The sequence below is a fragment of the Mustelus asterias genome, unplaced genomic scaffold (genome assembly GCF_964213995.1).
Source record: "Mustelus asterias unplaced genomic scaffold, sMusAst1.hap1.1 HAP1_SCAFFOLD_801, whole genome shotgun sequence".
NCBI lineage: Eukaryota > Metazoa > Chordata > Chondrichthyes > Carcharhiniformes > Triakidae > Mustelus > Mustelus asterias.
Genome location: NW_027590748.1, coordinates 22,493 through 48,968, shown reverse-complemented (window position 1 = coordinate 48,968; position 26,476 = coordinate 22,493). Strand labels below are relative to the sequence as shown.

The 26,476-nt window shown below is 48.8% G+C and overlaps 1 protein-coding gene across 8 annotated transcripts in view; it reads left to right on the top strand.

Annotated features, from left to right (window-relative positions):
- The window catches only part of LOC144487453 (NACHT, LRR and PYD domains-containing protein 3-like), a 94,097-nt gene that overhangs the window by 51,530 nt on the left and 16,091 nt on the right, over window positions 1-26,476 (top strand). For all 8 annotated transcript variants that reach the window (XM_078205539.1, XM_078205536.1, XM_078205535.1 and 5 more), the window contains 4 exons: window positions 5,122-6,859; window positions 10,487-10,573; window positions 18,271-18,441; window positions 22,444-22,614. In XM_078205539.1, the coding sequence (XP_078061665.1) occupies window positions 5,122-6,859; window positions 10,487-10,573; window positions 18,271-18,441; window positions 22,444-22,614 (2,167 nt within the window). The remainder of the gene's footprint in view (window positions 1-5,121; window positions 6,860-10,486; window positions 10,574-18,270; window positions 18,442-22,443; window positions 22,615-26,476) is intronic.

Genomic DNA, 26,476 nt, shown 5'->3' with positions numbered 1-26,476 from the left:
GGATCCTGATTCACTGAGAAACCCTGTACTCACCTGGCAGGATCCTGATTCACTGAGAAACCCTGTACACACCTGGCAGGATCCTGATTCACTGAGAAACCCTGTACACACCTGGCAGGATCATGATTCACTGAGAAACCCTGTACTCACCTGGCAGGATCCTGATTCACTGAGAAACCCTGTACTCACCCGGCAGGATCCTGATTCACTGAGAAACACCGTACTCACCTGGCAGGATCCTGATTCACTGAGAAACCCTGCACACACCTGGCAGGATCCTGATTCACTGAGAAACACCGTACTCACCCGGCAGGATCCTGATTCACTGAGAAACCCTGCACTCACCTGGCAGGATCCTGATTCACTGAGAAACCCTGCACTCACCTGGCAGGATCCTGATTCACTGAGAAACCCTGTACTCACCTGGCAGGATCCTGATTCACTGAGAAACCCTGTACTCACCTGGCAGGATCCTGATTCACTGAGAAACCCTGTACTCACCTGGCAGGATCCTGATTCACTGAGAAACCCTGTACTCACCTGGCAGGATCCTGATTCACTGAGAAACCCTGCACATACCTGGCAGGATCCTGATTCACTGAGAAACCCTGCACTCACCTGGCAGGATCCTGATTCACGGAGAAACCCTGTACTCACCTGGCAGGATCCTGATTCACTGAGAAACCTTGTACACACCAGGCAGGATCCTGATTCACTGAGAAACCCTGTACTCACCTGGCAGGATCCTGATTCACTGAGAAACCCTGTACACACCTGGCAGGATCCTGATTCACTGAGAAACCCTGCACATACCTGGCAGGATCCTGATTCACTGAGAAACCCTGCACTCACCTGGCAGGATCCTGATTCACTGAGAAACCCTGTACTCACCTGGCAGGATCCTGATTCACTGAGAAAGCCTGTACACACCAGGCAGGATCCTGATTCACTGAGAAACCCTGTACTCACCTGGCAGGATCCTGATTCACTGAGAAACCCTGCACATACCTGGCAGGATCCTGATTCACTGAGAATACCTGTACTCACCTGGCAGGATCCTGATTCACTGAGAAACCCTGCACTCACCTGGCAGGATCCTGATTCACTGAGAAAGCCTGTACACACCAGGCAGGATCCTGATTCACTGAGAAACCCTGCACTCACCTGGCAGGATCCTGATTCACTGAGAAACCCTGTACTCACCTGGCAGGATCCTGATTCACTGAGAAACACCGTACTCACCTGGCAGGATCCTGATTCACTGAGAAACCCTGTACTCACCTGGCAGGATCCTGATTCACTGAGAAACCCTGTACTCACCTGGCAGGATCCTGATTCACTGAGAAACCCTGTACTCACCCGGCAGGATCCTGATTCACTGAGAAACACCGTACTCACCTGGCAGGATCCTGATTCACTGAGAAACCCTGCACACACCTGGCAGGATCCTGATTCACTGAGAAACACCGTACTCACCCGGCAGGATCCTGATTCACTGAGAAACCCTGCACTCACCTGGCAGGATCCTGATTCACTGAGAAACCCTGCACTCACCTGGCAGGATCCTGATTCACTGAGAAACCCTGTACTCACCTGGCAGGATCCTGATTCACTGAGAAACCCTGTACTCACCTGGCAGGATCCTGATTCACTGAGAAACCCTGTACTCACCTGGCAGGATCCTGATTCACTGAGAAACCCTGTACTCACCTGGCAGGATCCTGATTCACTGAGAAACCCTGTACTCACCCGGCAGGATCCTGATTCACTGCGAAACCCTGCACTCACCTGGCAGGATCCTGATTCACTGAGAAACCCTGTACTCACCTGGCAGGATCCTGATTCACTGAGAAACCCTGCACTCACCTGGCAGGATCCTGATTCACTGAGAAACCCTGTACTCACCTGGCAGGATCCTGATTCATTGAGAAACCCTGCACTCACCTGGCAGGATCCTGATTCACTGAGAAACCCTGTACACACCTGGCAGGATCCTGATTCACTGAGAAACCCTGTACACACCTGGCAGGATCCTCATTCACTGAGAAACACCGTACTCACCCGGCAGGATCCTGATTCACTGAGAAACACCGTACTCACCCGGCAGGATCCTGATTCACTGAGAAACACCGTACTCACCCGGCAGGATCCTGATTCACTGAGAAACCCTGTACTCACCTGGCAGGATCCTGATTCCCTGAGAAACCCTGTACTCACCTGGCAGGATCCTGATTCCCTGAGAAACCCTGTACTCACCTGGCAGGATCCTGATTCACTGAGAAACCCTGCACTCACCCGGCAGGATCCTGATTCACTGAGAAACCCTGTACTCACCTGGCAGGATCCTGATTCACTGAGAAACCCTGCACTCACCTGGCAGGATCCTGATTCACTGAGAAACCCTGCACTCACCTGGCAGGATCCTGAATCACTGAGAAACCCTGTGCACACCTGGCCAGAGCCTGAGACACTGAAATGCCGTAGACACCAGGCAGGATCCCGATACGTTGTACACACTTGGCAGGATCTGCACATGCTGTATGCACCTGGCAGGGTCCTGAAGCGCTGTACCCACCTGGCAGGGTCCTGAGGCGCTGTGAAGCACTCTGCCCACCTGGCAGGGTCCGGATGCACTCTGCCCACCTGGCTGGGCCCTGAGGCGCTGTGCCCACCTGGCTGGGCCCTGAGGCGCTGTGCCCACCTGGCTGGGCCCTGAGGCGCTGTGCCCACCTGGCTGGGCCCTGAGGCGCTGTGCCCACCTGGCTGGGCCCTGAGGCGCTGTGCCCACCTGGCTGGGCCCTGAGGCGCTGTGCCCACCTGGCTGGGCCCTGAGGCGCTGTGCCCACCTGGCTGGGCCCTGAGGCGCTGTGCCCACCTGGCTGGGCCCTGAGGCGCTGTGCCCACCTGGCTGGGCCCTGAGGCGCTGTGCCCACCTGGCTGGGCCCTGAGGCGCTGTGCCCACCTGGCTGGGCCCTGAGGCGCTGTGCCCACCTGGCTGGGCCCTGAGGCGCTGTGCCCACCTGGCTGGGCCCTGAGGCGCTGTGCCCACCTGGCTGGGCCCTGAGGCGCTGTGCCCACCTGGCTGGGCCCTGAGGCGCTGTGCCCACCTGGCTGGGCCCTGAGGCGCTGTGCCCACCTGGCTGGGCCCTGAGGCGCTGTGCCCACCTGGCTGGGCCCTGAGGCGCTGTGCCCACCTGGCTGGGCCCTGAGGCGCTGTGCCCACCTGGCTGGGCCCTGAGGCGCTGTGCCCACCTGGCTGGGCCCTGAGGCGCTGTGCCCACCTGGCTGGGCCCTGAGGCGCTGTGCCCACCTGGCTGGGCCCTGAGGCGCTGTGCCCACCTGGCTGGGCCCTGAGGCGCTGTGCCCACCTGGCTGGGCCCTGAGGCGCTGTGCCCACCTGGCTGGGCCCTGGGGCGCTGTGCCCACCTGGCTGGGCCCTGGGGCGCTGTGCCCACCTGGCTGGGCCCTGGGGCGCTGTGCCCACCTGGCTGGGCCCTGGGGCGCTGTGCCCACCTGGCTGGGCCCTGGGGCGCTGTGCCCACCTGGCTGGGCCCTGGGGCGCTGTGCCCACCTGGCTGGGCCCTGGGGCGCTGTGCCCACCTGGCTGGGCCCTGGGGCGCTGTGCCCACCTGGCTGGGCCCTGGGGCGCTGTGCCCACCTGGCTGGGCCCTGGGGCGCTGTGCCCACCTGGCTGGGCCCTGGGGCGCTGTGCCCACCTGGCTGGGCCCTGGGGCGCTGTGCCCACCTGGCTGGGCCCTGGGGCGCTGTGCCCACCTGGCTGGGCCCTGGGGCGCTGTGCCCACCTGGCTGGGCCCTGGGGCGCTGTGCCCACCTGGCTGGGCCCTGGGGCGCTGTGCCCACCTGGCTGGGCCCTGGGGCGCTGTGCCCACCTGGCTGGGCCCTGGGGCGCTGTGCCCACCTGGCTGGGCCCTGGGGCGCTGTGCCCACCTGGCTGGGCCCTGGGGCGCTGTGCCCACCTGGCTGGGCCCTGGGGCGCTGTGCCCACCTGGCTGGGCCCTGGGGCGCTGTGCCCACCTGGCTGGGCCCTGGGGCGCTGTGCCCACCTGGCTGGGCCCTGGGGCGCTGTGCCCACCTGGCTGGGCCCTGGGGCGCTGTGCCCACCTGGCTGGGCCCTGGGGCGCTGTGCCCACCTGGCTGGGCCCTGGGGCGCTGTGCCCACCTGGCTGGGCCCTGGGGCGCTGTGCCCACCTGGCTGGGCCCTGGGGCGCTGTGCCCACCTGGCTGGGCCCTGGGGCGCTGTGCCCACCTGGCTGGGCCCTGGGGCGCTGTGCCCACCTGGCTGGGCCCTGGGGCGCTGTGCCCACCTGGCTGGGCCCTGGGGCGCTGTGCCCACCTGGCTGGGCCCTGGGGCGCTGTGCCCACCTGGCTGGGCCCTGGGGCGCTGTGCCCACCTGGCTGGGCCCTGGGGCGCTGTGCCCACCTGGCTGGGCCCTGGGGCGCTGTGCCCACCTGGCTGGGCCCTGGGGCGCTGTGCCCACCTGGCTGGGCCCTGGGGCGCTGTGCCCACCTGGCTGGGCCCTGGGGCGCTGTGCCCACCTGGCTGGGCCCTGGGGCGCTGTGCCCACCTGGCTGGGCCCTGGGGCGCTGTGCCCACCTGGCTGGGTGCCGAGATGGAGGGGCATTTCCATACGGTCGCATGTGGCATACAGTTTTCTCCCTCCGAGTGTGCACAGAACCACAGGTAAAAACAGTAAAAATCTGCTATGATCGCATTCAGCCGCTGAGCAATCTGTGCCCCAACTCCTCACAATATCCAGAACTCTGCTGCAGAAACATCACTGAAGGATTCAAACGTTGAACGACTGGAATCTCCATTGTTGTACAATCAGGATTACGTGGGGGTTTGTACTGTCTACAATACACGGCAGCTTGGATAGTATTCACCATTAGAGAGAAAATATTACCTGCGTAGAAATCTGCATTCAGTAAATTTAGAATCAAGTGAGGATATGAAAATTTTCTCGGCTTTTGTTCACTTTCAAATGAGATTTCCATTAACTTTTAATGAATTAAATCTATCTTTTCAGCAAAGTGGTCTTGAGAATTTACTTATTAAAGCCAATAACAATAATAAACATTTTCTCTCTGTTCTAATTGAAGATGTTCAGCAGAAACACAAGGAGACACTCCGGGTACAAACTGAAACACTGAGAGTGAACACTATCCTCATAAAGGAGAAGGTTAAGATTTTCCAGCTGGTTGATCGATACGCTGAGCTCACGGTTATTTCTACTGTTCGAGATCGGACACTTGTCGAACATGAACTGCTGGCAAGAGGCCGAGACCATGAAGAATGGAGAGAGAAACATCTCCGGAGAGAACTGGAAAAAATCCGAACTGATCAATTGTTTCAGAGCAGCTTTTCCCAGAGAAAATCCAAATCTGGGAATTCAGCAGCAGTGAGCGGAGTGCCGGGAATTGGAAAAACAACAATGGTACAAAAGATTGTTCATGACTGGGCCACTGGGAAAATATACCCACACTTTCAATTTGTTTTCAGTTTTAAATTCCGGGATTTGAACACTATTAACTGTAGAATAAACCTGAGGAATCTGATATTGGATCAGTATCCCTACTTTGGGAATATTCTGGGAGAGCTCTGGAAGAACCCAAAAGGATTGCTGTTTATATTCGATGGTTTGGATGAATTCAAGGACAGGATTGATTTTGCTGACAATCGGAGAAATACAGAACCTCAGTACATGTGCACAGATCCCGAATGCTGGTGTGAAGTGTCTGACATTGTGTACAGTTTAATACAGCACAAGCTGCTCCCAGGATGTTCAGTGCTAGTGACCAGCCGCCCCACTGCATTACAGTTATTGGAAAAGGCTGACATCAGTGTCTGGGCTGAAATCCTGGGATTTGTTGGTGATGAACGGAAGGGATATTTCAACAAGTTTTTTGAAGATCAGACGGTGGCAGCAGCCGTTTTCAAACACGTGGAGGAGAAGGAGATCCTGTACACCATGTGTTACAACCCTTCCTACTGCTGGATCCTCGGTCTGTCACTGGGTCCCTTCTTTACACAAAGAGACAGGAAACGGCAGCAAGTTCCCAAGACCATCACCCAACTATATTCCTACTATATTTACAACATTCTGAAAAACCATGGCCGAGAGATTGAAAACCTCCGTGATGTGTTACTGAAGCTTGGTGAGATGGCCCACACAGGAGTCTCCGAGAAGAAGATTGTGTTTAGAGATGGAGATTTGATCAAGTACAAGCTGGAACCTTCCCAGTTCCTGTCTGGATTCCTGGTGGAACTTTTGGAGAAAGATGAATCTGCCCAGAGTGTGGTTTACACATTCCCACACCTCACCATCCAAGAGTTTGCAGCTGCACTCTCACAATTCCTGACTCCAGATCCCGGGGAGATCGGGAAACTCCTCAGTGAAGCCCACAGTGAGGAAGATGGGCGATTTGAGATATTTCTCCGTTTTGTTGCTGGTCTCTCCTCCCCACAGTCAGCTCGACCCCTGGAGGAGTTTCTGGGTCCGTTTCTTCATCAAACAACCTGCCGAGTGATTGACTGGGTGAAGGAGAAGGTTGAAGGGCAGATTCGAGACTCACAGACTGGAACTGGGAAGAGGAAGCTCCTGAACACATTCCACTACCTGTTTGAGACTCAGAATAAAACACTGGCTCGGAACACAGTGGGATCTGTGGAAAAACTTTCATTTCGCGGATTGCGACTGACCCCGATTGACTGTGCGGTCCTGTCTCATGTCATTGGACTCTGTGATACAATAAAACACCTCGATCTAGGGCAATGCTACATTCCGTGTGAAGGGCTCCAGCGGCTGGGACCCGTTCTGCACAAATGTCAGGAATTGAGGTAACTGTTTGGTCTCAGAGCGGATATTTTCATTGCTGAGAAGCCATTTCCTTTGTTCCAAATAAAACAGAGACATGTTCAGTTGAGGAAGTCAAGAGGGAAACAATGTCCAATGGTCACAGAGAAAGCGCGGGAGAATGGCACAAAGTCATAAAGCTCATTTGAGAGCAGATGCAGACATGATGGGCCGATTGGCCTCCTTCTGAACCTGTAATAAATTTTGAATTCTCTGATAAAACTACAGCGGTTCAAGAAGGCAGATTCTCGTGGGCAAATAGGCATCGGCAATAAATGTTGGCAAAACCAGCGATGATCACGTTCCTTGAGTGAATAAAAGCATTATAGGGATAAATTTTAAATAATTAGAGGTGTAAAGGCCTCGTTACAAAATTTAAAAAAAGGATATTTCACTCTCCCAACAGAAACCATCTGATTATGTATGATGCTGGAAGGAAATTTGTTTCTCTTGTGTTCGGTACAGCTGACAGTTTGTGGCTAATTATTGTCAGGATTATTTTCCTGCACGCTGCCTCTGTTATGTATTATAGTTGGTGTGTGTTTTATCGGGACAGTGTCCTTTTATAAGTCATGTGATAACTGGTAACATCAGTCAGGGTCGCAGTGGAGGTTCAGTCTTGTATTAAACCTCAGTGTGCAGTTGTGAAAAGAAACCTCCCTTAGGTTACAGCAGCCCATGCTGTTTCTGTTCCATGGTTCTGACTGCAGCCTCATAAAACCTGAATCACTCGCTGTGTTTAAAAAAAATAGCTTTATTCACACTGTATTTGCATCTTTTGCAAATCACTTTAAATCTTGTTGATCCTTGTCCGAGCAGCAACATTTTGATTTGCTCCCTGTTCTCTCCAGCACCATCACTATTTTGAACATTTCTATCAAATGTCCTCTCAGCTTTCTTCCTTCCAAGGTGAACAACCTCTCCTATCGATTCTCGTGTCTGAAGTTTCACATCCCTGTAGCCAATCTTTTAAACATGTTCAGCGCTCTCTCCAATGTGTTCTAAGCCTTCCTAAAGTATGACGCACTGAACTGAGATCTAACTGATGTCTTTTGCAGGTTCAGCACAGCCCCCTTGCTCTTGTACTCTATGCCCCTATTGACAATATTATGATCCCAGCTGATTTCTGGACAGTCAGGTCGAAGAGCAGAAACCCGGCTCAGTAAATCATAACTTTTATTTATTGTTTTATTATTTAGAAATGTAGATGAACAGAATAACAAGGTAGCCGATTAACTTTTAACAAAAGAATAAAACCTTTGTTAAAAAAATAACTGCAATGCACCACCCCATCTAACTTCACAGATGTCTGCAGATCTGTAAGGATGACACGAGTTACAAAATAGATCTTATGTTTTAATGTTCCCGGTAAGTACACAGTTAATGTAAACCAACAATCCACCTGTGGTTCAGATATACCACTCTCTGAAACTCAGTGACAGATGCCACCCAAAGTAACTTCAGTGGATTCTTCTTCAAATCCCCCCAAATGTTTGTAACAATGTGAGAAAACCCGTCTCACTGGGACTGATGCTTCCGCTCCAGAAGCTCCACTCGAGAAACAAAAAGCAGCTTTTGGAATCTTTTCAATGCTTTCTGTCAGGTGCCTTCACCAAGGATCCCTGTCCAATATTTCAATGTTTCCTTTCATTATTCCTCCATACTCAGCCGTGCCAACAGACACCAGCGCCTCATAGTCTGTATGAAGGTGTCACCAACTTTAGGAATATATCAGATATCTGGATTCTCGTGAGCAAACTTTACAATGTCTCCATCTCGCAGCTCTGTCTTTAACTGGGAGCCTCTCTCTGCTCCTCTCTTTAACTTCGGGAGCAGTCGCTAGTTCAGATTCAGGTTTTTTTTGTCTCTTTGACTTCTGTCTTCCTGGAACTCCCCTTTTCCTCCTTGGTTTCTGACGGTGATTTATCTTGTGGGTCCTGCTTTCTGAGTCCCTGCATTGCGCTGCCTCTCCTGGCAGCCTCTGTGAACCCCGTCTTGCTTCTTGGATTAACTGGTTGTAACTGAAACTCAGTGTTTCTATCATTCATTGTGGACTTCTGAATATAAGCAACCATTTTTTTAACCTCTATAACTCTGACAATGTCGTAAAACTTAAATTAAAATGCAGGGACACAAAAACCCCGCAGGCAGGCAGCTTTGTTTAACACGAAGTGAAATTAAAGTTTTGGCTCTTTCTTCACACACAAGCACAGAAACACAAATTCAACTTAAACTCATGAATTATTATCTGATGCCTACAAACATAAACTATTTCACAGCAGTAAAGCCCAAGATGCTGTATTCTTTATTAACTGCTCCCTACACTTGCCCTGCTAACGGCAATGATCAATGTACATATACGTCCAGTCCCTCTGCTCCTGCACTCTGTTAACTATTCTACCGATTATTTTATATTCCTTCCTCATGTGCATGTTACCAGAAAGTATCACCTCACCCGTCTCTGCATTGAACTTAATCTGCCACCTATCTGTACACTCCACTATTGTCCGTTTTTCAGTCCCAAGCTCTTCTCCTCACAGTATCCGATGCCTCAAACTGTTCTGTGATCAACAAACTTTGAAATTTTCCTCTATACTGCAAATACCGAGATCATTCATATATATCAGGGAAAAGCAAGGATCCCAATACTGACCTCTCGGGTTCTCCACTACCGACATCCTCCAGCCTGAAAAATACCCATTATTCATTGTTCATCCAATTTTGTATCCACATTGCTACTTTCCCAGTTATTTTATGAGCTTATGCCACAAGTCTGTTGTGTCACTGCATCAGATGATTTTTGAATATCCATGTACACCACATCAACAGCAGAACCATCACTGAACCTTTCTGTTGCTTCCTCCAATTCACAGCAATATAAAGCCAGTCGCAAATGGCATTTTTTTTACCAACCAATGAATTTAGTTTTCTGTGTGTCATTATTAGACTTACCATTTCCCTTTTGAACTCAGTGTGGGTCGACTCAGTGTAGTTAAATGATCAACTGACCCTCCAACCCTCAGCTGAGCTTAACACCAGTGCTCCCGTCTGGAGCCACAGACTTGACTCAATTGGATTGACTCACTATTTAAGGTTGTGGTTACAGGCTCCTGGCCCTCTCTTCATCCACTCCAACAAACTGAGATAGCTGGGAATTAAACCCGTATCAACTGCTTAGAAAGCAACTATGCTGACCATTATATCATTGACATCATTACATCATAGGGGTAAGTTTTTCACTCACAGGATGGTGCGTGCGTGGAATCGGCTGCCGGTAGTGGTGGTGGAAGTGGATTCGATTGAGTCTTTTGGATAGGTTCATGGAGGTTAGTAAGATAGAGGGTTATCGATGAGCCTAGAATGTAAGGAAATTGTTCGGCGCAACTTGTGGGCCGAAGGGCGTGTTTGTGCTGTAGCTTTTCTATGTTCTTCTATGTTCTAATGTAGTGTTACAGTCATAGCTGGGGTGTAGAGAAAGATCAACTTGGGTGAGGTATCGTATCGTAACTTGAATCTTAACTTGCTAAGTTTCTGACACAAAAATAGATCCAGCTATTTTTCCTGCTGAACATTAATCTGAATTTAATGTGTTTCTCACTTTTTCCATTTAGTCTGGGTCGCAATGAAGTAGGAGATTCAGGAGTGAAACTATTGTCTGCGGCTCTGAGGAATCCAGAATGTAAAATACAGAAACTGGAGTAAGTATCAGACTGTGTGAGATTGTGTTAATAATCAGTGGATGGTCTGACACTGTAAATTATTATCAGTGTCAGTAATCGTGTCATTAATAACCATTCCACATCATTCCTGTCAGTATTCGTGTTAAACACCACGGATTCGCTCTGATTCCTGAAATCTTTCTCTCTCTGATCTCCAGTTTGGAGAGTAACAGCCTCAGATATTCTCACCTCTGCTCTCAGTACAAACCAGTCAGTGATGTGTCTGAACCTGAGTTACAATAAACTGCGAGATTCAGGAGTGAAAGAATTAACTAATCATTTATAATTATTCTCAAATCCATTCATGAAAATAAAAAAGATGGACAAAACAATTAAATGTTTATAGAATTCCCAGATATGGCTGGTCGCATGTTCAATTTAGTTTAATTTGTCATTCAGATTATAGATGTTTATGTCTGTCGGCTTCTCAGTTTGATTAAACATGGAAAACTGCAGTATATCGGTAAGGCAGATTACAAACTACATTGAATTCTGATGAGTTTTATCCCGAGGGATCCACTCTCAAATGTATGTTAAACGGAGCTTAAGGAGCATCTGAAAAGAGAATGCAGATATCGAGGTGGGGAGGGTTATGAAGAGAATTCCAGAGCTCACAGCCCAGCAGTTCAAGGCACAGCTCAGCTGGCAATGGCAATAATCACTGTGCAGAATAGTCTGAATGATGTCCCTATTAATAATGGACATTGTTTTTAAGAACACAAATAATGATACTAAATATACCATTGCTGTCAGTATTTTTGTTGTTAAAAACACGATCCGCTATGAATAGACACATACTGAGCTTGGGAGCAAAGTAAGAAGACCATGAAATAAAAGAGACAAAGGCAGCCTGGATATGAAGTTATCTGAGTGACAGGAAACAGGCAGGAGAGGTGAACTGTACCTTTTCATTTATCGGAAGCTGACAGTGGCTTTCCCCAGCAACCAGTACTGTGTTACTACGACTAATTTTCTTTACATGTACGACCAAATGAGACTTGGGTTTATCTAAAGATGAGATGTGAAGCTCCAGCACACGGCCACCAGACCACAGAGCGGACGCAGCATATGATAGACCGAGCTCACTCACACCAAAACCAATGGATCAGATCAGAGATCTGCTGTCTTGCCATATCCAGTCATAAATAGTGTTAGACATGCCACAAAATGTTCGACATGCCGGTTACATGAGGCAACAAGGTGGCACAGTGGTCAGCACTGCTGCCTCACAGCGCCAGGGACCAGGGTTCAATTCCGGCCTTGGGTGACTTTATGTGTAGAGTTTGCACGTTCTCCCCGTGTCTGTGTGGGTTTCCTCTGGGTGCTCCAATTTTCTCCCACAGCCCAAAGATGTGCAGGTTCGGTTGATTGGCTATGCTAAGTTGTCCCTTGGTATCTCAGGGTGCATGGGTTACGGGGATTAGTGGGCCATATATGTGGAGTTACAGAGATAGGCCTGGATATGATATTCTTTCAAAGAATTGGTGAGGACTCGATGGGCCAAAGGGCCTCCTTCTACACTGTGGGAATTCTATGATTCTATAAACATGCACAAGAATTCCATCATTACTGATGAGGGAACCCAGAGCATCAGTGCCATCTTCAGCCAGAAGTGCTGAGTAGAATGATTAATCTCGGCCTCCTCCTGAGGTCCCCAACATTACAGATGACCATTTGATTCACTGCATGTGAGGTAAAGAAATGACTGAAGGCGCTGCGTGCTGCAAACTCTGTCAGCCTGGCTGTACCCCAGCAATGGTACTGAAGAATTGTGCTCCATAACTAGCCATTCCCCTAGCCAAGCTGTTCCAGTACAGCTACAACACTGGATCTACCGGACAATGTGGAAAAAAACAGGGCAAATCCAATCTGATGAATTGCTGCTCCATCAGTCTGCTCTTGAGCGTCAGAAAAGTGTCATCCTTCCAGTACCTCATGAACATCACTGCAGGAGTTCCTGAGGGTGATGTCCAAATCCCAACCACCTTCAATTGCTTTATCAATGTCCTTCCTTCCATTATAATGTCAGAAGTGAGGATGCTCACTAATGATTGCACAATGCTCAGTACTGTTCACAATTCCTCAGAGACTGAAGCAGTCCATGTCCATAAACAGCAAGACCTGAACAAAACAGAAAATGCTGAAAAGGCTCAGCATGTCTGACAGCTTCTGTGGAGAGAGAACAGCTAACCCTTCGAATCTGGATGACTCTTCGACAGAGCTAGCGTCTTAAGCTCTGAAGAACTTTCAGGCTTAACCTGATAAATGGCAAGTAATGTTTCACTGCACAAATGCCAGGCAAGGACCATCTCCAACAGACGGGAATCTAACCATAATTCCCTTTACATTGAATGGCAGCACCATCGCTGAATCCTCGACCATCAACATCCTGAGTGGTGGGGGCGCACTGGGACCATTGAACAGACACTGAACTGTAAACACTATGGCTCCAAGGGTAGATCACAGTCTGGGAATTCGGAGGTGAGGAACTCGCCTCCTGTCTCCCAAATTTTTCCCACCATCTCCAAGGCACAAGTCAGCAGTGTGATGGAATCCGCTCATCTTGCTGGATTGACTGCAACTTCAAAAACACTGAAGAAGCTCATCCATGGAAAAGGAGCCCACTGGATCAGCTGGCCATTCACCAAACTAAACATTGGCTGTCTCTACCACTGACGCACAGTGGCAGTATTTTACCACATACAAGGTGGAATGTAGCAGCTCACCAAGGTTCCTGAGCCAGCATCATCCAAACAGGCACTATCCATCACCGAGATGGCCAAGGATATCAGAAGGATGGGACACCAACCAGCTTCAGAATTCTTTCCAAACCACACACCATTCTGACTTGGAATATATTGCTTTTCCATCACTGATGCGGGATCATAATCCCGGATGTCCCTTCCTCGCGGTTTTGTACCAGATGCTCTGCAGAATTTAAGAAGATGGCTCACCACCTCCTTCTCAAGGGTAATTGGGGATGGGCTGCAAGTGTTGGCATTGCCAGTGATACCATCATCCCTTGAAAGAATTAATAAAGACAAGCGCTACCCACTGTAGGGATGGGTAATTGTGCCTGTGTGTAACCCAAACACAGTCACGGAAGAGAGAAAAAACAGCTGCGACAGGACAAATAGTGTGACCATTGCACAGGCCAGAGGAATTCTAAAGATAGATCTGGTGGAACTATTTAATATACTCAGCGAGGGTCTCAAATGTCCTGGTGTTGTGCTGTGTTCCATACATCGTGGACCTAGAGTAGAGAAGCTGTGAACAAAGTGTGATGCAATACAATGTTGACCAGATGCTTCATGATAAGGAACCCCATGGACCACAGGCCAGGGACATGGGATATGTGTCAGGGAGGATGGAGATTCAGTAATGCAGACATGTTTTCCAAGAACCTTAACTCACACAGCCATTCAGTGTAATAAATCTTCACCATCTCCAGCACTGTTGCTGTTTCTGTGAATGTTTTATAATTTCCCTGGAGCCGTCACGACATGAAACAAAGGCATTGGAATTGTATTGACCTGATTCAGTGCTGTATTTCCCATCTCACATTCCCAGTGAACTATTAAAGACCCAGTAATATGGTGAAGCATTTTATTAGTGGTGCTCCATCTCTGAATTTACTCAAAATACAGACATAACAAAGTGACCAGTAATAACAAAGTATAATCCTGTGAAACCCAAGGAAGCAACCCCACCATGACAACCACCGCCATCCCCGCACTTTCCGCTGAGCTGCAGGCAGCATCTTACCTCTCTCCTCTCCTCTGGGAATTTCGATGACCGTGGCCTTTGTCCTCGGATCTCCTGAGTCCTGGAAGGATCCGGCCAACTGCGGGTCCTCTGCACAGATGCTGGAGTTGTCTCTGTCATCATAGCTTCGTGAGGTGCTTGTGTCACAGTCGGAGCAGAAGGGGACCCACTGCCCACACCAGAGGCATCCTGAGAGGAGCTCCTAAATGCTGCAGGCAGCCGCTCCTCTATCCATTCAGGGCAAACTGGACCCTCCCTGCTCAGCTGGGGAGGTCCTGACAGTTACTCCAGCCACATTTTCCCACCCCTCCCACAGCCCGTGTTCCACAGAGCTCATGGAGGTGGTGAGAACATGCAGGTTCATGTGTATTTCCTGTGGGTGAGAGGCTGGATGTGACTCTCCATGAAGGTCACCAATCTCTCTGTGGAGGATGCTATTTGTGCTCAGACCTGAGACATGGTAACACTGCTGGCCTGGATTAACTCCTCCATCCTTTGTGTATGGATACACACAGCCTTTGGAAACTCCACCAAATGTTAAAGTATCCTACGCTGCAGCTCCAGTATCTGCTGTATTGTTAAAGACTCCAGTCACATTTCATCTTCCTGAAGCTGACAATGACCTGTCCTCTCGAGAGTGTGAGTGAACTCAGCTATTGCTGCCTCCATCAGCTGCTCGGGTTTGTGTGTGCTCTCCTGTGCTGCCAGATTGTAACCCCTTTGCTAATCATGAGAGACATTATCTGCTCTGGCGGACGTTATAGAGTATAATGTGACAATCCATCCTCTGACCCCTCCCCATCTTCAGAGCTACACGCCTGTCTCCCGCTCACCGCAGCTGTTGATTTGTGAGAGAGTGAAGAATGTTAGAGGGTAATGCACATTCCAACATGTCCTGCAGACTGTTCCTAACCCAGAGCTCCATGTGACCAATGGAAGACACACAAGCTCCAAGTTATGGACTCAGCAGCAGAATCTCTCCTGTGCCCATCCATTCACTCACTCACTCTCTCTGGATCCACAACCCATCTCACCATCAGCGATTGCCCACCCAGCCTCCAGGTCTCCCAGCTCCAGCACTGCATCTTCCATTGGGATAAGGATGACACAATCCAGACACTGTCACTCTTGGCTCCTTCTCTGATGGGTGAGTAACAATTGAAATTTATGTTCTTGTAGAAGAGGGCACACAGCGTCAAAGACACACACAAATCTGACGCTAATTTAGACTGCCCATCATGGGACCACCAGGATGGTCACTCAGTGTCGGCAGTGCAGCAGTCATCTCTGACTGACTCTTTACTCAGAGAGTGGTTGGGGTGTGGAATGGACTGCCTGCTGTCATAGTGAAGTCGGACACTTTAGGAACTTTCAAGCGGTTATTGGATAGGCAGATGGAGCACACTAGAATGATAGGGAGTGGGATAGCTTGATCTTGGTTTTGGACAAAGCTCGGCACAACATCGTGGGCCAAAGGATCTGTACTGTGCTGTACTGTTCTATGTCCTATGTTCCATGTAACCCTTCACAGAGAGGCTGACATGTTCCTGAAGATTGATGCTGCTGTCTGGACATTGCCAGTGTCTGGGTGGAGATGTTCTTTCCACAATTTCTCTTTCATCCTTATTCACATATCAGCCTGTAGGCTTAACGCTCACCTTGTCAGAAGATATCAGATTATTCATCTTTTGCCTCATTGCAGCCACTGCTCAGACCCTTGGCAGTGTCTATCCAGACTTGCTTGGGTTGATGTGACAGGTCTCCTTCTCCAGTCCTGAGGGAACAGAACCTTCCTCCAAACCGAAATAGCCTTGAGAATTTCCAGGGTAGTGTCAGCGAATTGGGTTGAATCTGCCTTCTGCCATTTCAGCCCTTTGTTCATTAACCAGGGCTCCCTCACTGCTCCCTTCAGAGCCTTTAAAAGCGCTGCTGGCTGCCTTTAAATCTGGTGCCAGCATTGCCAGAATTGTGCTGTCCCCTGCAGCCAGTGGTTAAGCTCTGGAATGCACAGGGATTTGGGGGAAGGTGGGGGAATGCCACTTAGTGAATTGCTCATTCGGAGAGTCAGTGCAGACACGATGGGCCGAGTGGCCTCCTTCTGCTCTCTAACAATACTGTGATTCTGCCCGTGCTGCCTGAGTGGACGGATTTCCCGAACCTGTCAGACATTTACTGTGCCCGTTCTGGCTCTGTGTGGAGTTGGTTAGTTCAGTTGGTTCGGTGTCTCCAGCGTGATGTAGAATGACGCTGTTGTTGAGGGTTTGGTCCTCGTACTGGCTGTGGGGTTAATGGAGTCCCAACTCTTCCCATATCCCCACGTTTACTAAGTTGTATCCCTGAAGCGACATGTACCAAATTGTGTCTCTTTCTATTGGAGAGATTTCATTGAGGAATGTGGCTACTAACACTGTCCACACGGCAACATCACCAACTTCCAGTTGAAATATCGATAACATTTTCAACCACTGTCTCCACAGAATTCTTACGGAGCACAATGAGGCCATTTGGCCCATCGTGTCTGCACTAGCTCACCAAATTGACATTCGAAATTCGTGTCATTCTCCAGCCTTTTTGTCGTATCCATTTTCGTAGCTCATTGCCTATCTTCAAAAAATCATCTAATTCCTTTTTGACTGCTTCGATGCAGCCGACCTCCACCACACTTCCCGGCTGTGAATTCCAGACCCGAACCACTGGCAGTGTGAGAAAGGTTTCTGTCGCATCATCTTCAACCCCACCACACACTCCATTCCTGAGGCACAGTTAGAATACTCACTGTCTCCATCTCCTGGTGTCCCTGTCTAACTGCACTCAGTTACCCCCCTCACTGTCTCCATCTCCTGGTGTCCCTGTCTCACTGCACTCAGTTACCCCCCTCACTGTCTCCATCTCCTGGTGTCCCTGTCTAACTGCACTCAGTTACCCCCCTCACTGTCTCCATCTCCTGGTGTCCCTGTCTCACTGCACTCAGTTACCCCCCTCACTGTCTCCATCTCCTGGTGTCCCTGTCTAACTGCACTCAGTTACCCCCCTCACTGTCTCCATCTCCTGGTGTCCCTGTCTAACTGCACTCAGTTACCCCCCTCACTGTCTCCATCTCCTGGGGTCTCTGTCTAACCGCACTCAGTTAGAATACTCACTGTCTCCATCTCCTGGTGTCCCTGTCTAACTGCACTCAGTTAGAATACTCACTGTCTCCATCTCCTGGTGTCCCTGTCTAACTGCACTCAGTTACCCCCTCACTGTCTCCATCTCCTGGTGTACCTGTCTAACTGCACTCAGTTAGAATACTCACTCTCTCCATCTCCTGGTGTCCCTGTCTAACTGCACTCAGTTACCCCCTCACTGTCTCCATCTCCTGGTGTACCTGTCTAACTGCACTCAGTTACCCCCCTCACTGTCTCCATCTCCTGGTGTACCTGTCTAACTGCACCCAGTTACCCCCTCACTGTCTCCATCTCCTGGTGTCTCTGTCTAACTGCACTCAGTTAGAATACTCACTCTCTCCATCTCCTGGTGTCCCTGTCTAACTGCACTCAGTTAGAATACTCACTGTCTCCATCTCCTGGTGTCTCTGTCTAACTGCACTCAGTTACCCCCTCACTGTCTCCATCTCCTGGTGTACCTGTCTAACTGCACTCAGTTAGAATACTCACTGTCTCCATCTCCTGGTGTCTCTGTCTAACTGCACTCAGTTACCCCCCTCACTGTCTCCATCTCCTGGTGTCTGTCTAACTGCACTCAGTTAGAATACTCACTGTCTCCATCTCCTGGTGTCTCTGTCTAACTGCACTCAGTTAGAATACTCATTGAATGTCCCGCGCTGTACATTATTATTGTTAATGATCTTATTCTTAAAAACACTGTGGATTTACCCTGATTCCTGTTATTTTTCTCTCTCTGATCTCCAGTCTCTCTCGTAACGCTCTCACCGATTCTTGTGCCGAGGACCTGGCCTCTGCTCTCAGTACAAACCGCTCACTGATAGATCTGAATCTGGGTTACAATCAACTGGGAGATTCAGGAGTGAAACTGCTGTCTGTGGCTCTGAGGAATCCGGAATGTAAAATACAGAAACTGCAGTAAGTAGCAGACTGTGTGAGATTGTGTTTATAATAACTGAATATTCAACAATATAATTTCACCACTGGTATTTGTATAAAAAACACTGCCCGTTACTATTGGCGTCAGTTATGAATCAGGAAAACTGCTTTTCCTCTGACTCCTGTTGCTTCTCTCTCTGATCCCTGAGCAATGGGATGTCAGTCCCACAGATCCTTATGTCGAGGGAGTGGGGGAATAATGTTATGGTTCACCCTCTGAGGTCCAGTCATTGGCAACTGCAAACTGTATTGAATTTCTACCTTCGGGTGTGCTGACTCTCAGAATCCCCAACCTGATCCAATCTCATGACTTCATATTATAAGATCCGACAGCTTTGACAAATCAACAGAAAAGGCAATGAGGGACAATTCGCCTGGGAGCAAAGGTCGCCGGTCACAAATCTGATAGGTTTGTGGTCACAGCACAGCTGAAGTAACGTATATAGTTTTGGTCACCTTATGAACGTATTTTATAAACATTTGAGAAAATGTTGGCTTGAGTCTTTCATGGCATGCCAGGCTTATCTTATGAAAAAATATAGAAATTATTCGTCCGATACTCACTGCAATTGGGACGAACCACGGCTGATCATGGTCGGCAGGGTGGTAGAGCTGTTAGCACTGCTGACTCAGAGCGCCAGAGACCCGTGTCAATTCCGGCCTTGGGTGACAGATTGTGTGGGGTTTGCATGTACTCTCCGTGTCTGCGCAGGTTTCCTTCAGTTACTCCAGTTTCCTCCCACATGCCAAAGATGTGCACGCTAGTTTGAGCGGCGATGGTAAATTGACACTTGATGTCAGGGGGATTTGCAGAGTTAATATGTAGGGTTACTGTTATAGGGCCTGGGTGGGATTGTTGTTAGTGAAGGATTGATGGGCCGAATGGCCCACAGCTTGTCTGGACTTGCAGAATCTCACTGGCTGTCCTGTCTGGAGACAATACACATCTCTTTAACCTGTGCTTAATGCTCCCTCCACTCACACTGTTTGTACCTTTAAGACTTGGTTATCTGTAAAGACTGCATTCCAGTCATTATTCTGTAAATTGAGTTTGTGTCTCTGTGTGCCCTGTTTGTGAGCATTTCTACACTCCACCTGACAAAGGGGCAGCGCTCCGAAAGCTAGTGGCATTTGCTACCAAATAAACCTGTTGGACTTTAACCTGGTGTTGTTAAACTTCTGACTGTTCCTAACCCAGAGCTCCATGTGACCAATGATGAACACACAAGCACCAGGTTTTGGACTCAGCAGCAGAGTCTCTCCTGTGCCCATCCATTCACTCACTCACTCTGGATCCACAGCCCATCTCACCATCAGCGATTGCCCACCCAGCCTCCAGGTCTCCCAGCTCCAGCACTGCATCTTCCATTGGCATAAGGATGACACAATCCAGACACTGTCACTCTTGGCTCCTTCTCTGACGCTGAGTGCCCTCTTCTACAAGCACATAAATTTCCATTGATACTCACCCATCAAAGACACACACAAGCCTATGATGCTGCCAGGCTGCCCATCATGGGACCACCAGGATGGTCACTCGGTGTCGGCAGTGCAGCAGTCATCTCTGACTGACCGGAACCCTTCACAGAGAGGCTGACATGTTCCTGAAGATTGATGCTGCTGTCTGGACATTGCCAGTGTCTGGGTGGAGATGTTCTTTCCACCATTCCTCTTTCATCCTTATTCACATATCAGCCTGTAAGTTTAACGCTCACCTTGTCAGAACATATCAGGTTATTGATCCTTTTGCCTCACTGCAGCCACGTGCTGCCTGCTCTGGCCCTCAGCAGTTTCTATCCAGACTTGCTTGGGTTGATGTGACAGGTCTCCTCCTCCACTCCTGAGGGAACAGAACCTCCCTCCAAACCGATATAGCCTTGAGAATTTCCAGGGAAGTGTCAGCGAATTGGGTTTAATCTGCCTTCTGCCATTTCAGCCCTTTGTTCATTAACCAGGGCTCCCTCACTGCTCCCTTCAGAGCCTTTAAAAGCGCTGCTGGCTGCCTTTAAATCTGGTGCCAGCATTGCCAGAATGGGGCCTTCCCCTGCAGCCAGTGGTTAAGCTCTGGAATGCACAGGGTTTTGGGGTAAGGTGGGGGGATGACACTTAGTGAGTTGCTCATTTGGAGAGTCAGTGCAGACACAATGGGCCGAATGGCCTCCTCCTGCTCTGTAACAATTCTGTGATTCTGCCTGTGCTGCCTGAGTGCACGGATTTCCCGAACCTGTCAGATATTAATGTGCCTGTTTGGTTATATGTGGAGTTGGTTAGTTCATTTGGTTTGGTGTTTAGAGTGTGATGTAGAATGATGCTAAATCTGAGGGTTTGGTCCTCTTACCGGCTGTGGGGTTCATGGAATCCCATCTCCTCCCATTGCCGCACGTTTATTAAATTTTATCCCTGAAGCTACATGTAACAAATTGTCTCTCTCTCTATTGGAGAGAAACACAAAGAACAAAGAAAATTACAGCACAGGAACAGGCCCTTCGGCCCTCCAAGACTGCACCCACCATGCTGCCTGACTTAACTAATACCCCCTACCCTTCCGGGGACCATATCCCTCTATTCCCATCCTATTCATGTACTTGTCAAGACGCCCCTTAAATGTCACCACCATATCTGCTTCTACTACCTCCCCCAGCAACGAGTTCCAGGCGCCCACTACTCTGTGTAAAGAATCTGCCTCGTACATCTCCTTTAAACCTTGCCCCTCGCACCTTAAACCTGTGCCCCCTAGTAATTGACTCTTCTACCCTGTGAAAAAGCTTCCGACTATCCACTCTGCCCATGCCTCTCATAATCTTGTCGACCTATATCAGGTCTCCCCTCAACCTCCGTCGCTCCAGTGAGAACAAAACAAGTTTCTCCAACCTCTCCTCATAGCTAATACCCTCCAGACCAGGCAACATCCTGGTAAATCTTTTCTGTACCCTCTCCAAAGCCTCCACATCCTTCTGGTAGTGTGGCGACCAGAATTGAACACTATATTCCAAGTGCGGCCGAATGAAGGTTCGATAAAGCTGCAACATGACTTGCCAATTTTTAAACTCAATGCCCCGGCCGATGAAGGCAAGCATGCCGAATGCCTTCTTGACTACTTTCTCCACCTGCATTGCCACTTTCAGTGATCTGTGGACCTGTACACCCAGATCCCTTTGCCTATCAGTATTAACATTTTATTGAGGACTATGGCGACTAACACTGTCCACACGGCAACATCACCACTTCCAGTTAAAATATCGATACATTTCCAACCATTATCTTCACAGAATTCTTACGGTGCACAATGAGGCCATTTGGCCCATCGTGTCTGTACCAGCTCACCAAATTAGCATTAGGAATTTGAGTTATTGTCCAGCGTTTTTCTCGTATCCCCGCTCATTCTTTATATTCAAAAAATCATCTAATTCCTTTTCGACTGCTTCGATGCAGCCGACCTCCACCACACTTCCCGGCTGTGAATTCCAGACCCGAACCACTGGCAGTGTGAGAAAGGTTTCTCTCTCATCATCTTCAACCCCACCACACACTCCATTCCTGAGCCACTGGCCATCCCATGTCCCTCCCTGTGACTCAGGGTAAGGACATGGGAAATCTGTGCTCTTCCCTTTCACCACCATCCTTTTTGTCGTTTAATCAGTCTGGCACTTCCATTTCGTTCTTTCCTTGTCACCCGCCCATCCCCAGCTCCCTGTCACTTAAAACAATTTAATTCACCGCTATTTCCAATTTCTAAGTTTCGCGAATTGAACTGAAACTAAATCTGTTTCTATCTTCACAGATATTGCCTGACCTGATGAGAGTCTCCCAACATATTCATATTTCAGATTTACAGCATCAATATAATTTTGCCTTCTGTATCAACTGAAGTTGTGTTTCTTGAATGTCCCGCGCTGTACATTATTATTGTTAATGATCTTATTCTTAAAAACACTGTGGATTTACCCTGATTCCTGTTATTTTTCTCTCTCTGATCTCCAGTCTCCGTGTTAATGGTCTCACAGATTCTTGTGCCGAGGACCTGGCCTCTGCTCTCAGGACAAACCGCTCACTGATAGATCTGAATCTGGGTCACAATAAACTGGGAGATTCAGGAGTGAAACTGCTGTCTGTGGCTCTGAGGAATCCGGACTGTAAAATACAGAAACTGGAGTAAGTAGCAGACTGTGTGAGATTGTGTTTATAATAACTGAATATTCAACAATCTAATTTCACCACTGGTATTTGTATAAAAAACACTGCCCGTTACTATTGGCGTCAGTTATGAATAAGGAAAACTGCTTTTCCTCTGACTCCTGTTGCTTCTCTCTCTGATCTCTGAGCAATGGGATGTCAGTCCCACAGATCCTTATGTTGAGGGAGTGGGGGAATAATGTTATGGTTCACCCTCTGAGGTCCTCTCCTCCTCCTCAGATGTGCACAGCTCTCCCCGGACACAGCATCCATTGATTAGTGAAAGGGGGGAGAGTGAGTGGATGACAGTAAATGGAGGACAGAACATGGCGGTGGAGTCTCACTGTTAGTAACAGATGTCAGTACAGCAGCGAGAGGTGAACTTAGTTCCAATGATCAAGATGCAGAATCAGTTTGGGTAGAGATAAGAATTAACAAAGTTAAAAGATCACTTGTGGGAATCTTTTATAGGCCCCGAACAATATTCAGAATCTCCGACACAGGAATATTAATGGGGTCTTGTAAAAACATTCTGCAATAATCACGGGTGATTTTAACATTCATGTACAAAGAAGAACAAAGAGCCATGCAGCACAGTAACAGGCCCTTCGACCCTCCAAGCCTGCAGCGACTCCTCATTCTTATTCAGACCCAGTACTTATTGCTCATACGCAGCTTCTATTCCTCTGCTCATCTCCCGTTCATGTTTCTATCAAGATTAACCTTGAACATTGGGAACGTGCCTGCTTCCGTCAACTTCACTGGCTGTGCATTCGAGGCACCCACCACTCTCTATGTGAAAACTTTCCACGCACGTCTCCTCTAAACTTTCCCCCTCTTGCCTTCAAACTGTCCCGTCTTGTAGTTGATCTTTCCACCCTGGGGAAAAGACTCCAACTATCAACCATATATCTGCCTCTATCAGGTCGCCCCTCAGCCTCCGTCTTTCCAGTGAAAACAATCAGAGTTTATTCAACTTCTCTTCATACCTTAGACCATATCTTCAGACCAGGCAACATCCTTGTAAACCTTTTTTGCACCTTCTCCAAAGAAGCCACATCCTCCTTGTTGTCTGGCGATCAGCACTGCACGCAATATTCCATGTTGGGCCCAACTAAAGTTTAATACAGCTGTAACGTAACTTGCCAACTTTTATACTCGATCCCCTGGCCAATGAAGCAAGCATGCTGCATGCCTTGTTGACCAAGTTATCCACCTGTGTTACCACTTTCAGGGATCAGTGGACAAGTACGCACAGATCCATCTGTATGTCAGTGCTCCTGTTATTTTTTTCAGACAGGGAAGGCTGGGGGACGACCATGTGGAGTTGTATTAAATTATAGAAATGAACCTTTCCCCTTTGTTTTAGGAGACAATAACCAGGGGCATAGATTTAAGGCATTGGGCAGGAGGTTCAGAGGAGAATGGAAGATGGCACAGTGGTTAGCATTGCTGCCTCACAACGTCAGGGACCTTTGTTTAATTCTGGCCTCGGGTGACTGCCTGTGTGGAGCTTGCATGATCCTCCCATGTGTGCGTGTTTCCGTCAGGTACTCTGGTTTCCTCCCACAGTCCAAAGATGTGTCGGTTAGGTGGATCGACCATGCTAAATTATCATTTCATGTCCAGAGATATGTAGTTTCAGTGGATTTGCCATGATAAATGTCCAGTGATAAGCAGTTGTGTGGGCCTGGCATTTTCGGACAGTCAGTGCAGAGTCGATGAGGCGATTGGGAGCCTTCTGCAGAGTGGGGATTCTATGGTTCTGTGGAAACGTTTTTTCACCCAGAGGGTGGTGGGAATCTGGATCTCACTGTCTGAAAGGGTGGTGGAGTTGGGAACACTCGCAACATTTAAGAAGCATTCAGACAAGCACTTGAAATGTCGCAGCAGACAAGGCTATGGAGCAAGTGCTGGTAATGGATTAGAATAGATTGCTGCTTGATGGCTGACACAGACACGATGGGCCGAAGGGCCTCTTTCTGTGCTGAAAAACTCTATAAAGGCCCAGGGGTTGGAAGTTATGAACCAGAACCTGAATTTTCACTGATTCCTGTGATTTCTCTCTCTCTGATCCCAATGCAGTGGAATGTCAATCACATTGATTTCTGTGCCCTGGGTGTAGGGGAATAATGTGACGGTGACTCTGAGGACCCGTTCACATGCTTACAGGGGGACACACGTCACCCAGTCACACAGCCCTTGATTTGTGAGGAAGAGTAAAGAGTGAATGGAGGCAATTGTTAAGATGCAGACCAGAAACTCCAAGGTGTTTTGTGAAGTTAGCCTGGACCCTTGGTTTTACATTTGATTTTGGCATTGATGAGCATGAGGTGTTTCACTCCAGGTATGAATGAAGTGACCCACTTGGATGCTTTTATCAAACACAGTTTATTTCAGAATGCAGTTAGAATATAACAACAAGAATTAGCATAACCTTCACCAATTGCAGCACTTAAACATGACACAGTATAACTCTTAACAGCTAGCTATCTCTGTTGTTCCAATATAAAGCAATACCCACAGACATACACCCTTCTCCAACATTAGTTTGCACAAAAACAAGTGTGCTCACGTGATGCCGATTTCCAGCTTTTTACCACTTCCGGAGAGCCAACAGACAATTGTTTTCAGAGAAGGATGTCGCCTCCGAACAGCCCAACCGCGGAGAGGTAACCCCAGTCTCTGACAGCTTCCAACACAGCAACACCTAAACAGCAAAAACTCCAACTTCAGAGAGGGAAACAGCACTGCTGTTTGTCTGAACTTCAAGCAGCTTCTGAAAGCAGAATTGAAACTAGAATGTTCTGTGAAAAATAGCTGTCCCTCAGTCACATGACATAACCTGTCAAAGACATAGTTTGTAACAAAATGTACATTCCAACACGTCCTTCAGCCGGTTCCATGTGACCGGTGATGGGCACACAAGCTCTATGTGTTGCAGGCACCAGAGAGTCTCCTGTGTCCATCCATTCGACCGCACACTCTCAGCTCCACAACCAGTATCGCAATCAGCGATTTCCCACACTATCTGCTGTTCTCCCAGCTCCAGCGCTGCTAATTCTACGTGTAAGGATTACAAGATCTGGACGCTGTCAGCATTTTTACTTCATTCCCTGACGTTTCGTGCTCTCTTCTACAGGCACATAAAGTTCCATTGTTACTCTCCCATCAAAGACACAAGCCTGTGCTGGTGAGAACCTGACTGACCATCATGTCTACACAGGGAAAGCCTCTTGCCTGTGACCATCCCATTCTCACAGTGCTAGAGTTATCTGACTAACTAGAACCCTGCAGAGAGAGGCTGACATGTCTCTGACAGTCGATGCTGCTTTCTGGGCATTGCCTGTGTCTGTGTGGGGATGGCCTTTCTACCATTTCACTTTCATTCTCATTCGACCCCATATGCCTCAGATTATATGCTATAAAATGCTTCACCACCTTGTCAGAACTTGGCATGTTATTCATCCTTTTGCCTCACTGCAACCATATAACCCACGCCTACTCAGGTCTCCAGTAATCTCCATCCCGATATACTTGGATTGATGTGGCAGATACTCTCCGGTCCTGAGAGAACAGAAATTTGCTCCAGACTCGCGTCGCCTTGGGGAAGAGTACCAAGTGTTGCCAAGTGCATCATTGAATTGAGTTTAACCTTTCTCCTCCCATTCCAGCCCTGTGTTCTTAACCAGGTCTTCCTCACTGGTCTCTCCAGAGCTGCTGCCTATCAAAGTGCTGCCCATGCCAGCATTGCCTGAACCGGGACTTCCCGCAGCGAGTGGTTAAGGGCTGGAGTTCACTGTCTGAGAGTGTGGTGGAGACACGTTCAGTTGAACATTTC